This window comes from Gossypium arboreum, chromosome 1 (assembly GCF_025698485.1).
Source record: "Gossypium arboreum isolate Shixiya-1 chromosome 1, ASM2569848v2, whole genome shotgun sequence".
In the NCBI taxonomy this organism is placed as follows: Eukaryota; Viridiplantae; Streptophyta; class Magnoliopsida; order Malvales; family Malvaceae; genus Gossypium; species Gossypium arboreum.
Genome location: NC_069070.1, coordinates 25,259,762 through 25,277,005, shown reverse-complemented (window position 1 = coordinate 25,277,005; position 17,244 = coordinate 25,259,762). Strand labels below are relative to the sequence as shown.

General features: G+C 37.4%; 1 protein-coding gene across 1 annotated transcript; it reads left to right on the top strand.

The window, feature by feature from the left end:
- Positions 1 to 14,020: 14,020 nt before the first annotated feature.
- LOC108481475 (uncharacterized) lies at positions 14,021 to 14,707 on the top strand. The gene is made up of 2 exons (XM_017784602.1): positions 14,021 to 14,367; positions 14,452 to 14,707. Exons 1-2 carry the CDS (start codon positions 14,021 to 14,023, stop codon positions 14,705 to 14,707), a joined length of 603 nt encoding a protein of 200 aa, XP_017640091.1.
- The last annotated feature ends 2,537 nt before the right edge of the window (positions 14,708 to 17,244 follow it).

Here is a 17,244-nt window from a genome sequence, read left to right as displayed (position 1 = left end):
TCTAGAATATGAAAATAAGCATGTGTTAAAGTTTCATGAAGAAATTCTAAGTATAAGGTGTTCAATTGGAAATTAAGGACCAAATTGAAAATAAGCCAAATTCATGTCATTCATCTTCTCCATGCTGCCAAAATTTGCATGCTCTCCATTGCTAGGGTTTTCAACATTTCAAGCTCAATAGTAAGTGCTCCTTAGCCCCGTTTTTAATGCCCTTCGTATTTTTGAAACCCTCGTAGTTTGCTGTATCCATTTCTACCCATATTTCAAGCTAGGGTTCATGTTAGAGATTTGACCCATGCATGAGATGGTTGTTCTTCAATGATTTATGGAGGGTTATGAAAGTTAGATGTTAGATAAACATCTTTTTCTAGGTGACTTTTCATGAAAACATCAAAAAGGGACCTAATTGAAAAAGGTATAAAATGTGGGGTAGAAATGTGAAGTGGAAGAAAATGTAGGCTAGTATGAGCTTATGACACATTCCGCTAGGCTTGGGTAGCCAAGAAATTATATGCATTTCGTTATACGATACTTAGGACTAAAATGTAAATATTGTGAAAGGTTAGGGCAAAATAGTCATTTTGCCCGGGATGAGTTTTTGGTCTAAAATGAAAAATGTGATGTATTAATAATATAACTTTATTGATATAGGCCCCGAGGAACCAATCCCAGAGGTTGACCGTGGAAAACGAAAGGTTTCCAAATAACCGAAATACAAAACCGAAATAATTACCAGGTAAGTTCGTATAACCCGAAGTAAACTCTTAATATACTTGAGTATGCATGTTCTTGAATGTATGAGAATTTAGATATTCATTGCATGATAATCCATTAAATGTGGTATAGTAATTGAAAAGATGATAAACGTCCCGGTTGAAATAGAAAGGGAAATCTGATGGATAAATTATGGCTTACATGACATGAGATCCTACATGTGTTGCTGAAAAGGATTTAGCTCAGATGGGTAATCCGATGATCTCAAAAATAGAAAGGATCTAACCCAGACTGGTGTTCCTTGAGTGATTGAGCCACCCGAAGAATATGGGTGTATTAAGGATTTAGACTAGATCGGTAATCCGAATGAGGACTAAATTTAGCTTGGACTGGCAATTCAGATTCGAGCTTGGTAAACCGTAATTTATACATATTTCTATCCCATGCTTAGCACATTTTATGGATTATTTTTCCTTAAAATTGGTGAATTCGATGCTCCTAATGCCTTAATTTCATGTTTTATACTTAGGTGAGCATAGGAGAGTGAAAGGAACGAGAAATAGGCCAAAAACGAAGAAAATGGGCCAACGTATGAAATCAACAAGGCCTGGACTTCCTCATACAGGCAGACCATGTAACACCCCGTACCCGAGACCGTCGCCGGAGTCGGACACGAGGGGTTAACGAGCTTAATCCACTTACTTGCACAGTTCATTTTAAAAAAATTTCCAGACAGCCGGCTAACTGTGTCACTGTCACCTTAAAAATCATATCTTGAGTTCCACAACTCAAAAATCAGTTTCGTGATTTTTCCCTGAAACTAGACTCATATATACATCTATAAATATTTTTCTAGAATTTTTGGTTGGGCCAATTAGTACAGTTTATTAGTTAAAGTCCCCCATGTTACAGGGATCGACTACACTGACCTTTGCGCATTACAACTTGGATGTCTCCCTGTACAGGGCTTCAATACTGATGCCGTTTGTTTCTACAGAAACTAGACTAAAAAAGGAATCTGTACATATATGGCATGACTTCTAATTATCTCTGGTAAATTTATAATGAATTTCCAAATTCGGAACAGGGACTCCAGAAGCCGTTCTGGCCCTGTCTCACGAAAACTTAAATATCTCTTAACATACTGTTCATATGATTGTTTCGTTACTTTCCTATGAAAATAGACTCGTCAAGGTTCGTTTACATAATTTATTCACTATTTAATTCCATTCGTACTATTTATAGTGATTTTTCACATCCATGTCACTGCAGCTGTCAACATCTGTCTTTAAGGTAGGCTTTACCTATTTCATAGTTTCCATGATTCAACTAGCCCTTTAACATAAATAGCACAAAATATGATCATGATTAACCATCCCAATGGCTAATCGTTTCCAAACATTTCCATACCTCTTAATGAACAACATACAATGATTATAATACCATGCCCAAAGTATACTTAAGCCATTTTCGCATGGCTATCCAAATTTACACAAAACCGAAAGGTACATGACCTATACAACAAAAGGGTAGTCCTATACATGCCATTTCAAAGTCCAACCAAAAATATACCGAAAGGAGCTTTGATATTGTGGGCGACTTCGACTTCAAAATCCCGAGTCCGATAGCTGAAGAACCAAAATCTATAAAACAGAGAATCAAAGAAAACGGAGTAAGCATTCAATGCTTAGTAAGTTTGAGCCATGAATTTAAACACAACCAAAGTATAGCATTCATGTAGCTAGCAGATAATTTCATATGCACAAATTCTCAATATCATACTTACTTCACATCACCCACCCTTATATTCATACACAAAGATCAACTTAGCCAAAGGCCGGTAGCTCATTTATCAACTGAGCGAATACTTATTGTAATAGCTCAACTAATTCAAGCACATACGAAACATGCCTCATTGTTGGGATTTCACACGCGTATTAACTGAAATTTTTACAGCAAGATCAATCATTCCCGAATCACGTACCTTCGGAATTTAACGGATATAGCTACTCGTTCAAATGCCTTGGGACATAGCCCGGTTATAGTAACTCGCACAAATGCCTTCTTGGACTTAACCGGATTTAGTAACTCGCACAATGCCTTGGGCTTAGCCCGAATTAGTAACTCGCACAAATGCCTTCGGATCTTAGTCCGGATTTAGTCACTTAGCACAAAGCCTTCGGGACTTAGCCCGGACATCATTCGAATAACCATGCACATTTATCAATAAATCATGACACATTCGTATTTCATTTTCGTTAGCAAAACTCTAACACAAGGCACTTATCACACTTGCAATTTCGGCTCAATAGCCACACACAAAGAGCATGATTTTGATTTGCTTAAAACATGATATAATCAAATCATAATCCAAGTTCCATTACTCGAAAACTTACCTCGGATGTTGTCGAACGATTCCGATGGCTATTCGACCACTTTTTCCTTCCCTTTATCGGATTTAGTTCCTCTTTGCTCTTGAGCTTAATTGAACAAATAAATTGATTTAATCATTTGAGCGTCGAAAAGAGGAACTCAAGGTACTTAGCCCATATATATTCATTAGACATTAAAGTCACATATGTACGGAATCGTGAATCAAACTCAACACATTAGTTAATATTCTCCTTAGCCGAATTTTCTAAGTCAAGAATAAGCCTTCAATATGCTTACCTATGGCCGAACAAACACATCAACCTATGTACTCATTCATGTGGCCGAATATGCATGTCTATGTTGAGGCCAATTATATACTCAATACCATACACAAATGGCATACATTTTACTAACTAATGCATTACATATTATAACTCAATACGCATCCATCATTTACTCCATAACCGAAACACCATCATGTGTAAATATATACCTTGATATATTGTATATGTCATACCAATACATCATGTGCAAACATATATATATATATGTGCAAGGGCCGAATCACTAAGTTGATTATAACCAAACATAAACATAAATCCAAAACACAAATCTTACCTACCATGCAATAAGCATAAATCATACTTATGAATATACCATGGCCGAATACATCACAACACCATACCATTTCAATTTTGGTCATGGTTAAACAAAGAACTTAATGTCTCACTCAAAAATGCTACAAAGAAAATCCAAGAGTCGTCAATCCACCATCACATGTATCATTAACAAGCTTCACATTTAGCATGCAATGGCATTAACACAAAATCCACCTTGGTCGAATATCATCCCCATGACATAGCAAAGATTTGAACCATGGGCTAATTAGAACTCAAGCTAGCAACTAAAGACATGTATGAATCTTATGACACAACATCAAACATACCTTAATCTAGATACAAGTATGGCCGAACCTCCTCCTAATTCTCTTCCAAACCAAACATGAAGCAAGAACTCCTCCCCTCTTCCTTAGAATTTTCGGCCAAAAGAAATGAAAAAGGATGAACAAATTTTTTTTTTCTCTTTCCTTCACTCACGGCAATAGGGGGGGAAACACTCACACACATTCTTTCCTTTTTTTTTTTTCCATTTCTTTATTACCCATACTTCTTATTTTATTTTTCCTACCATACATCACTAACATAACATGTTTGTGACATGTTTCCACTCATAGCATGGCCGGCCACTACTAATTAGGGGGGGAAATTTGACATGCAAGTCCCCCCTTTTTATTACATGCACTATTAGATCCTTATAGGTTACCCTATCACATTTCGAAAGTATCACACATAAGTCCTACTAACTGAATTCACATGCAATCGACTAAATCGAAGCTTGAAACTTTCACACATTCATATTTACATATTCTAGACAATAATTATCACATTCAAATATTTTGGTGCCTCGGTTTAGCGGTCCCGAAACCACTTTCCGACTAGGGTCACTTTAGGGCTGTCACAGACCACACGGCCGTGTCCCTTTGCCAAGGTCAAATCACGATTTACACGGGTAGATCACATGCCCGTGCCCATTTAACAGCCTTGAACACGGCCTTAAGTAATCGCACATGGGCGTTGCACACGGGCGTGTCCCTGTCGAACCCAAGTTTAGTCCAATTCAGAAAAGGCCAATTTTGAGGGCTTTTAGGCATTCCAAAGCCTATTTAAACACCTGAGGAGGCACTTAGACGAGGGGACCCACAAGAGGAAGGAAGGAATTGCTCAAGGAAAGCCGATCGATCCATCTCAGAAGCCAAATTCACCACCAAGATTGAAGATCTCCCTTCAGATTCCCCCAAGAGTTTTGGGTTTTCTTATGTTTTGTTATTTTTATTCTTTTAAGATGTGTTCTTTCATTAGTATGAACTAAAACCCCTAAAAACCTAAGGGGAATGAAACCTAAGACAAATCTTGTTATTATTATCTGAATTGTATGATAAATATTTGACTTGTTCTTAATTATGTGTTCTTAATTCTTGTTTTGATATTCCAGGATAGTGATTCAAGTTAAGCTCTTATTCAGAGGAGGAATAGACCCTGTCTAAGAGTAAATTTGTCATAATTAAACAGAGTTGGTTGCACGCCTAGAGATAGGGTGACAAGATTTTCCCGGATTAGGGTGAAACCTAATAAGGGGATCCATAGATCGAGTTAATACAACCCTAGGGCATTAATTAGAAAGAGATTTCAATTATTCAAACTAGGGTTAGACGTTTGTAGTCTCGACAGAGATAATAATATAACTTAGGGATCTCTACGAAACAAGTTCAATGAATAAATCATCCAATTCAGAGTCAAATAACAAGTGAAGTCTAGGTGGATTTTTCCTTAGGTATTGTCTGAATCAATCTAGTTTTTCAAAAAGTATATTCCCCAAATTTCTTTTCTGTGATTTCTTAGTTTAATTAATTAGTTAGCTAAACAAAACCCTTTTCATTTTTTTAGGCTAGATAATAAAAAGAAAGTTGATACTAGTACTTTTAGTTCCTTTGGGTTCGATAATCTGGTCTTGCTAAAGCTATACTACTGTTTGATAGGTACACTTTCCTTCATCGTGATAATAGTTAGTTTCAAGAACGATTCATTATAAATATTTAAAACCTATCACACATATCACGTATCAAGTTTTTGGCCCCATTGCCGAGGAACGAAGATATTAGGAACACTCGATTTTTATTACTTTAGCCATTTACTTTTACTTCAATTTAAATTTTATTCTAATTTTTATTAGTAATTCTTGTTTTTCCCTTTTTCTAATAGGTTCTTATAGTTTATGACTAGAAAAAACTCATCAGGACCATTAGTTTTTGACAGTGAGATCGATCGCACAGTTCGCAGGAACCAAAGAGAAATAAGGCAAAGCTTAAGATACATAGAGAACGAGCAAGAAGACGATATTCGAACCATAACCAAGGAGATGTTTGAACATCAGGAAAACCTGACACCTCTAGTGATTGCTGTTAATCCAGTAAATCAGGATCCTGCACCACGCACTATGTATGATTATGCTAAACCTTCTTTAACAGTAACTGAATCGAGTATAGTTAGACCTGCTGTGGCTACAAATACTTTTGGACTGAAACCTAACATAATTCAAATGATACAGTAATTTGTTCAGTTTGATGGTTTGCAGGACGAAGATCCCAACGCGCACTTAGCAAACTTTTTAGAACTATGTGATATATTTAAAATTAATGGCATTTCTGATGATGTCATTCTCCTTCAGTTATTCCCTTTTTCTTTGAGAAACAAAGCTAAACAGGGGTTGAATTCATTACCACAGGGGTCAATCACTACTTGGAAACAAATGACTGAAACGTTTTTACTAAAATATTTTTTTGCCGGCTAAAACAGCTAAATTACGTAATGATATCTCTTTTTTTTGTGCAGATGGATTTAGAAACACTCTACGATGCATGGGAGAGATACAAAGGTGCCCTCACCATTGGTTACCGCTTTGGCTACAGGTTCAAACGTTTCATAATGCCCTGAATCAATCGACTTGGCAGATGATTGATGCAGCCACTGGAGGAACCATCAATAATAAGACACTTGAAGATGCCTATGAATTTATAGAGGGGATGTCACTGAATAACTATCAGTGGCAAGTCATGACGATAAAGCCAACGAAAACAGCCGGCATTTATAACATCGATTCGGTCACCATGCTCTCTAATCAAGTAGAACTCTTAAATAAAAAAAGTAATGGTTTTCTTAGTTCTTCATAGGTTCAACCAGTAATACAGTGCGAAGCAAATAGAGATGATCGAGCAATTCAGAATACCCACCTTATGGCCACAATACGGAGAACGAGTAGTTAAATTACATGGGTAATAATCCTCGATCTCAAAACAATCCTTATAGCAATACTTACAATGCAGGTTGGAGGAATCACCCAAATTTTTCATGGGGAGGCCAAGGAAATCAAAAACCACCACCCCCTTCAAGCTTTCAGCAACCACCATACCAGCAGGAGAAAAAGTCGAACCTTGAGGAGATGCTAACCAAATTCATCTCGGTGTCAGAGACTCATTTTTAGAATACCAAGATGGCACTCAAAAATCAACAAGCATAATCCAGAGGCTCGTAACTCAGATTGGACAGCTCGCCTTCTGAACGACCACAAGGTAGCCTGCCAAGCAACACTGAATCTAACCCAATGGAGCAACTCAACACAATTTCCATTCAAGATGAGGAAGGGTTGTGGCAAAACCAAGGTTAGAACCAATGGTAAGTGAAGGTAAGAATGAGGTAGGCCAAAACGAACAAATATTGATAAGTACAGAATATAAACCTTGTGTGCCATACCCCAATGCGATAAGGAAAGACTGCTCAGACGAACAATTTGGTAAATTCCTTAAACTTTTAAAGAAACTACATATTAACCTACCATTTATTGAAGCACTTTTGTAGAGGCCAAACACAGGGCAGATAAACGAAAGTTAGATGAAAGGTCACATGTGGAGCTAAACGCGGTTTGCTCAGCCATTCTTCAGAATAAGCTACCCAACAAACTAAAAGATCCAGGGAGTTTTACGATTCCTTATTTAATTGGTAGTTTAGATGTTAATAATGCATTGTCTGATCTAGGGGCTAGTATCAATGTTATGCCTTACAAATTGTTTAAGCAACTAGGTCTTGGGAAACCCAAACAAACTAGGATGAGCATTCAATTAGCAGATAAAACTGTCAGATTTCCTAGGGGTATCATTGAAGACGTACTCGTTAAAATTGACAAATTTATATTCCTAGTTGATTTTGTTATTTTAGACATAGAAGAGGATAGTAATGTTCCTTTAATTTTGGGAAGGCCCTTTTTAGCAACTGCTAGAACAATTATTGACGTTGGCACAGGTGAACTCACACTTCGTGTAGGAGACGAAACAATCACCCTTCAATCTTGCAACCCGAACAACATATCAAAAATTGAAGGTGATTGTACAAATTGTTCTACTAAGACTGATCATACGGTGCAACCTATTTTGCAGGAAATAAGTTCGAAGGACACATATGAGCCATATTCAATCCATAACAAAGGATCTACACATGAAGAACGAATGTTACAAATCAAGGAGTTAGATGAATGGCTGACATTTAAACTGAGAAAACACTATAAACGAAAACTACGCTAGAATGAGCTCAATGCCTCACCAAAACAACTAAGGTTGGAGATAAAGTTTCATTACATGCCGCAAATCCTCACATTGACACTGCCAAACCGAATGAAGAAATTCCTCCTATGGTACTTAGCATTTTCCCATTTGGTACAGTTGAGGTAAGGCATACCAAATTCGGCACTTTTAAGGTAAACAATACCCACCTAAAACCTTATTTTGATGGGATTCATAGTAGGAATGAGGAGTATAAACTCCTCGAACCACCATGACCACACACCAGAGAGGTAAGTCGAGCTTAGACTATAAATAAGTGCTTCTCAGGAGGCAACCCAAGCACTAACAATATTACTTTCTTTAAATTTTTGTTTTTTAAAATCTAACATACTAAACAAATCACTGAACACAGGCTTTTCAGAACCACACGGCCAAGCACACGAGCGTACCGTTGGCCTTGTACATACCACAGGATGTAACACGACCATGCGATACGACCGTGTGAAAATAGGGCAAAATATTTCTTCCCCAACATCGGATGTGATAAGTAGCCACGGCCATGCGACATGGCTGTGGGCGAAATTGCCAAAATATCACGGACGTACAACACGCCCGTGTTTTGAAACCGTGGGTAAACCTGTCAATTTCACATGGGCGTGCGCTTGCATACACGGGCGTGGGAGAAGCAAACAGAGATTGACACAGCCGTTCAACATGGTCGTGTACATCAATGCGCCTAATTTTGAAAACTACGAAATGCACGGGCTGAGATTAGAGCACACAGGCATGCCCTACGGCCGTGTGCCCCAATTTCTCTATAAACACCAATTATTTATTTTATTTTATTTTTATCTCTATATTTTGAAATTATTATTTTTTATTTATTTCCTTTTAATACTATTTTATCCTGAGCTTTTACAATTTTTATTCTTCGACTATTTCACTACGAGTAATTATGTTTCAATATACCTCTTAAAGAGTTCCTGATTTTATGACAGTCAGAAAGAGCTCCAAAGCTCATCCTCGCATAGGAACTAAAAACTCCCCTGGGAAAGGTTCTCCACGACTGCCATGTCCTACTCGACCACAACCATAGCTACCACCAGATATAATATTCTTTTGGCGTAGGACTTATGGACTAATGAACCTCTAACACCACCGGAGTATCCTCCTCCACTCTCACGCCGATTATTCTCCAAAACTCCAGTTCAAGGAATTCATTCATCATTCAGGAAGTTTCACTTCTCTCCCTATTTTATGATTATAAATCTATCTTTTTCAATATATCTACCCCTGTACATTGAGGGCAATGTACATCTTAAGTGTGGGGGGTCTTTTATATCAAAAAAATCCCTGAATTTGGTTTTATTCTTATACGATCTTCTCATATCATTATTAGAATGAATTCCAATTAGTCTATAATGTTTTCTGATATATCTTGAATTAAAACATAGGCATTTATGCATTGATTGTTTAAACTTTAAGACATTAGGGAATCAAGCATGATAAGTTGATTTTTGAAAAATTAAAAACTTTTAGGTTATTTCCCCAAGTTTAGGTATTATTTTGAGTTGGAAGTCACAAGTTTAAACATCAAAAAGGCCATAATTTTTGTGAGATATTGAGCCTTTAGAGCATCTATTATTTCTTTCATGCTCACTTTCATTATGAGTGCGCCAGTATTTAATTGTTATTCTAGAACTTGCTTGATTATGCATGTCAAGACCACACCATTTGATTTGATATGTCAAAATGATAAAGGCACTTAGGTTTAACCCACTCACTCCATAAAAGCCTCCCTTCACAATTAACCCATAGTGAACCCCCTTGAGCCTAACAACGCATAACTCATTATTGTTGAAATCCCCTAAATTAATTTGATCCCTATTTTTGTCGAGATTTGAGTTGGAATAGTTACTTAGCTATGTTTTATTCTATTTTTTAATTTGACTTGTTCATAAAAAAAAATACATACATGTATTCATATTAGTAGTAGAGATCTTCTAAGCTAAAGAAGTTAAATTCCATATTCTGAGAAAAAGCTCAGTTGTACGCAATTAATGACTAGTCATTTTTCTAGTTAGGAAATTTTTCAATTCAATCTCGATCTAACACTTTCTTTCAACTTGTGACCACACCCTCTAACCAAAGCCACGTTACAACCCTCTAAATACCTTTTGATTGATTTTTCATCTCAATTTATAGTGGTAGATATTTGATTTTCATGCAAGCCTATGGTAATGACTTTTCATTATTGACTATTGAGTGCTTCATCTATTGTACTTAAACACCTCAAGTGATTTGAGTGAATCTTTAGTGAGGATGTGAAACTCTGTGATATTTTGAATCAAAGGTGATTACTTAGATGATGGGAGACACCTATGTTTTCATAATAAAATGCTCAACTTTGAATGTTTGAAACTTTGATGTTCTTTCAGTTGAATTTTCAATGTATGATTACTTATGGATTATTTTGAGATATTATCGATAGAAATTATAAGTTGAGAAGAATTTATTTTGATTATGAGTTAAGGATTTTGCTTGAGGACAAGCAAATGCTTAAGTGTGGGGGTATTTGATAAACCGTAATTTATACATATTTCTATCTCATGCGTAGTACATTTTATGGATGATTTTTTCCGTAAAATTGGTGAATTTGATGCTTCTAATTCCTTAATTTCATGTTTTATACTTAGGTGAGCATAGGAGAGTGAAAGGAACAAGAAACGGGCCAAAAACGGAGAAAATGGGCTAATGTACGAAATCAACACGGCCTAGACTTCCTCACACGAGCAGACCACACGACCGTGTCCCTTTGCTAAGGTTAAAGCACGATTTACATGGGTAGATCACATGCCCGTGCCCATTTAACAGCCTTGACCACGACCTTAAGCAATCGCACACGGGCGTGTCACACGAGCCTGTCCCTGCCAAGCCCAAGCTTTGTCCAATTCGGAAAAGGCCAATTTTGAGGGCTCTTAGGAATTCCAAAGCCTATTTAAACACCTGAGGAGGTACTTAGACGGGGGGACGTATAAGAGGAAGTAAGGAATTGCTTAAGGAAAGCCGATCGATCCATCTCAGAAGCTGGATTCACCATCAAAACTGAAGATCTCCCTTCAAATTCCCCCAGGAGTTTTGGGTTTTCTTATGTTTTGTTATTTTTATTCTTTTGAGATGTGTTCTTTCATTAGTATGAACTAAAACCCCTAAATACCTAAGGGGAATGAAACCTAAGATGGATCTTGTTATTATTATCTGAATTGTATGATAAATATTTGACTTGTTCTTAATTATGTGTTCTTAATTCTTGTTTTGATATTCCAGGATATTGATTCAAGTTAAGCTCTTATTCAGAGGAGGAATAGACTCTATCTAAGAGTAAATTTTTCATAATTAAACAGAGTTGGTTGCGCGCCTAGAGATAGGGTGACAAGATTTTTCTAGATTAGGGTGAAACATAATGAAGGGATCCATAGATCGAGTTAATGCAACCTTAGGGTGTTAATTAGAAAGAGATTTCAATTATTCAAACTAGGGTTAGACGTTGTTAGTCTCGAGAGAGATAATAATATAACTTAGGGATCTCTACAGAACAAGTTGAATGAATAAATCATCTGAATCAGAGTCAAATAACAAGTGAAGTCTTGGTGGATTTTTCCTTAGGTATTGCCTTAATCAATCGAGTTTTTCAAAAAGTATTTTCCCCAAATTTCTTTTCTGTGATTTCTTTGTTTACTTAATTAGTTAGTTCAACAAAACCTTTTTATTTTTTTAGGCTAGATAATAAAAAGAAAGTTGATACTAGTACTTTTAGTTCCTTTGGGTTCGATAAACCGGTCTTGCTAAAGCTATACTACTGTTCGATAGGTACACTTGCCTTCATTGTGATAATAGTTAGTTTCAAGAGCAATTCATTATAAATATTTAAAACCTATCGCGAATATCACGTATCAGAGCTTATGAGAGTGATTGTCATTAAAAGGGATTTAGCCTAGACTGGTAATCCAACCATAAAATGTAAGGTTCACAGGAGTGCATACTTTAGATGATTACTCGTATGACTTGACGGTAATTGGACTATCCATCAAGATTTCTGAGAAATTCAACATGACTAACATGAGAAACAAAGAATGGAAATATTGAATTGATGAGCTCATCTAAGACGAATGACATGATGCGTTTTTATGAGACTAACTTGATGATTGAGTGTTGTGATAGGGAAACTATTTCATGCTTGTTGGAATTATTTCCTAATTATGGTTGTATGCTAATTTATCAGTAAGTATACTTTTTAGTTATCCAGACTTACTAAGCATATAAATGCTTACCCCCTTCTCTTTTCCCTATCTTACAGAGCTCGTGGACTCTTGAAGATTGGAAGACGGTTGGAGAATCAACATACTATTGACTTGTCCCGTTTTGGTATATAGATACTTTATTTTGTTTAATGGCATGTATAGGAGTTTTGGTTATTTTGTTATATGTGTCATTTGGCTAGCCAATGTAATGGCTTAAATGGTATACTTATTCTTTTGTATATGGCCATGAGATTTGGCTTAGATCGATGTAGGTAATAAACCTATTAATGATACATGTTTATGTCTAAATGTTTCATGAGATATGATGATGAAGTTTATCATGGATGGATGCTTGAAATGGAACCTAATAACCAGAGAGTGGACATAACATATAATGGTATATGGTTATAATATGGCCTAAGTATAAAATGTATAATGTGCTATGTTAATTCTTTGATACGAAAAGGATAATTTAGCATGTACTAAACCGATGAGATGAGGTTAACATGAAATGAGTTATGTCAAGGTTGCTTAAGAGTATAATTAGGCCATGTTAAATACCATTGAAGTCTCTAAGTGTGTATGGATGATAGAAGGTGACTAGAGGCTTGGAAAATAGCCCTAAAAGTGTCTATGCCGTGTGTGACACACGGACAGCCCCATGGGCATGCTGCCTACCCGTGTGTCCCCTACACTTAAAATTTTAGGTTGGTTTGCATGGTAGTAAACACACGGGCAGAGACACAGCCTAGCACACGGGCGTGTGCCTTGGTCGTGTGCCTCAAAATGAATGATGATGTCATAAATAGAATGTCTACGTTTTTGGACACGGGCGTGTCTAGGCCGCAGGAGGGACACGGGCGAGTGCTTGGCCGTGTGAAAACCCCTGGAGGTTTGAAATGAAAAATCAATTCCAATAATTCAATATGGGTGGGACACACGGACGTGTCCCTAAGCACACGGGCATGTGCTTTGCCTCCACACGGGCATGTGAGGCATAACCCTAGTAATTTTACTAAAATTTTCTATAGTTCTCGGTTAGGTCTCGGATCACTTTTAATGTATGTTTTGGACCTAGCAGGTCCATAATCAGGACACTATGATGTGGTTTGGTCAGTTTTAAATTAGAATGAATTTTATAACCTGTATTTTTTAAAAGTGTCCGAGTATGTGTCTGGTGACGCCTCATACCTTGTCCCGATTTTGAGTACGGGTAAGGGGTGTTTCATTTAGTGATATTAGAGCTACGGTTTAGTCGGTTCTAAGACTAACGTAGCATGTATTAAGTATAGCTATACATTCCATTACGCAAGTTATGATAATGTGAAATCTCCTAACCGTTTTTAATTGTATTTGAATATAGTAAATGTCTTCCAATTAAGCTCAAGATGAGTCTGAGAGAGTCGAGAGCCATGCTCCAGCTTCCATTCAGCGAGCTACTGCTAGTAGTAGTAGACGACCTATGTCTAAAGGCCGGAAAGAGGCAAGAGCTGCCTTCTTCGAGATGATGGATGAATGGTTTGGTGATTACTTGAGAAACTGCCCCAATATACCACGACCTCCTCCACCCCCTGCTCGGCTTGAGGGAGAAGTGCCACAAGGTATGGCACCTGTGAGAATTGGTAAGGCCTCAATGGATAAATTTAGGAAATACGGGGCTGAAGAGTTTAGGGCTAGGGTTGAGGATGATGCGGAACGAGCTGAGTTTTGGCTTGAGAACACTGTGCGAGTTCTGGATGAATTGTCATGTACACCCGAGGAATGCTTGAAGTGTGCTATATCTCTTCTAAAAGATACTGCATACCACTGGTGAAAGACGGTATCCTCGGTTGTATCGAAGGAAGATATTAGATGGGAGTTCTTCCAAGCTAAATTTAAAAAGAAATATATTAGTCAAAGGTTTTTGGACTGGAAGCGAAAGGAGTTCCTGGAACTTAAACAAGGAAATAAAACTGTGTTAGAGTATGAAAGGGATTTTGTAAGGTTAAGTCAGTATGCAGCGGATTGGGTCCAATTAGAGACAGAAATGTATAAGCTCTTCGAGGAAGGTTTGAATGAAGAAATTAAATTGTTGATCGGGATCCTTGAGATACGAGAATTTGCTGCATTAGCTAATTGGGCCAAGAAGGCTGAAGAGCTAAATAATTAAAGAAAGCAAGCTAAGGGAGAGGCTTGAGTTTTGAGTATGGGGTCTAGCAACAGAGCACACTCCTTCCCCACAAAGAAATTCAGAAGTCATCAAGAACGCTCCACTTCATCAGTAGGATATTCAGGTAGAGCAAGAAGCTCCAAGTGACATAACCTGAAGTCTTCTTCCCCTATGTTAACTAGTGTGGGAAGTGTGGATGATTAAAAACTGAAGTGTAATAGCTGTAACAAATTTCACTTCAGAGAGTGCCGAATGAAGAGTGGTGCATGTTTCAGATGTGGGTCTCTTAACCATTTCCTCAGAGATTACCTAGAGGGAGCTAATAAAGAGGTTGAATTAGCTCCATAGCCAAATGCTCCTATTTCTCAAGGTAAACCTCCGAGACATCCCGGAAGTGCAAGTGGCAATCGAACTATTGCCAAGGATGCCACCGCAAAATTAGAGGCTCGAGCCCCAGCAAGAACTTATGCAATACGCACTCGAGAGGAAGCCTCTGCTCCCGATGTCATCACGGGTACATTTTCTATCTATAATACTCGTGTCATTGCCTTAATTGATCCAAGTTCAACCCATTCGTACATTTGAATGAAATTGGTGTTTAGCATGGATATGTCTGTATAGCCTATGGAATTTGTGATTAAGGTGTCAAATCCTCTAGGCAAGTCAGTCCTAGTTGATAAAGTTTGTAAGAATTTTCCTTTGACAATTCAAGGTCATTGTTTTCTGGGTAACCTTATGTTACTGCCATTCGATGAGTTTAATGTAATACTTGGCATGGATTGGTTAGTTGTGCATGATATGATTGTAAATTGTGGTAGTAAGTATATTGAATTGAAATGCTCAGATGGTAAGATTCTCCAGATTTATTCAAGCACGTTGGATACTCCACCGGTTGTGATTACCTCAGTAATGGCTCAAAGGCATATGAGAAAAGGATATGAAGCCTACCTTGCTTTTGTCTTGAATACTAAAGAATCTGAGTTGAAATTGGAATCGATACCGATAGTATGTGAGTATCAGGATGTGTTTCCAGAAGAGCTACTCAGATTACCTCCTATTAGAGAAGTAGAATTTGGTATTGAGCTGGTGCCAGGGAAAACTCCTATCTCTATTGCTTCATATAGGATGGCACCAACCAAACTGAAAGAGTTAAAAGCACAGTTGCAAGAACTGACGGACAAAGGTTTTGCAAGACCGAGCTTTTCACCTTAAGGTGCTCCAGTATTATTTGTAAAGAAGAAAGATGGTTTGATGAGATTATGTATAGACTACTGACAACTTAACAAGGTAACTATCAAGAACAAGTATCAGTTGTCGAGAATTAATGATCTGTTTGATCAATTTAGAGTAGCCACTATATTTTCAAAAATAAATCTAAGATCCAGTTACTACCAATTGCGAGTTAAAGAGTCGAACGTACCTAAAACCGCTTTCAGGAAAGGTATGGTCATTTCAAGTTCCTGGTCACGCCTTTTGGGCTAACGAATGCCCCAGCCGCATTTATGGACTTAATGAATCGTGTTTTTCGACCATACTTGGACAAGTTTGTTGTGGTATTTATTGACGATATTTTGATCTATTCCCGTAATGAGTCCGAGCATGCTAAACATCTGAAGACTATATTATAGATCTTGCGAGACAAGAAATTGTATGCTAAGTTCAGCAAAAGCGAGTTCTGGCTTTGAGAGGTATGCCTTTTAGGTCACATTGTTTCGAGTGATGGCATCCAAGTTTATCCAAATAAAATATCTACTATTGTCGAATAGAAGCCGCCGAAGAACGTAACCGAGGTTAGAAGCTTTTTGGGCTTGGCCAGCTACTACTGATGCTTTATAAAAGGATTTTCAATAATTGCAACTCCTTTGACAAGGTTACTACAAAAAGATGTTAAGTTTGAATGGTCAGAGAATTGTCAGTAGAGTTTCGAGAAATTGAAGACGTTGCTAACCGAAGCTTCTGTTTTAGTACAATCCTGGTTGGGAAAGGAATTCATGGTCTATAGTAAAGTGTTCTTAAATGGACTAGGTTGCGTACTGATGTAAGAAGGTAAAGTAATAGCATATGCTTTAAGGCAACTAAAATAACATGAAAGGAATTCTCCAACACACGACTTGGAGCTAGCTGCCATTGTATTTGCCTTAAAAATTTGGAGACACCATTTGTATGGTGAAACTTGTCATGTATTCATAGATCACAAGAGTTTGAAATATTTTGATAACTCAAAAAGAATTGAATCTGAGATAACGGAGATTGTTAGAGTTGATTAAAGATTATGAACTGATCACTGACTACCACCTAGGAAAGGCGAATGTGGTCGCAGATTACTTAGCAAAAAATCCTTGTTTGCATTGAGAGCCTTGAACATGCAGTTGGCCTTGTTAGATGATGGCTCGACTTTGGCAGAGTTAAGAGCCAGACCAACATTTCTATAAGATATCTATGTAGCATAGGTCAATGATAGTGATTTACAAGACAAGAGAACTCATTACAAGTCAAGCACTGAATCAGATTTTTGGATTGGTTCCGACAGTTGCTCG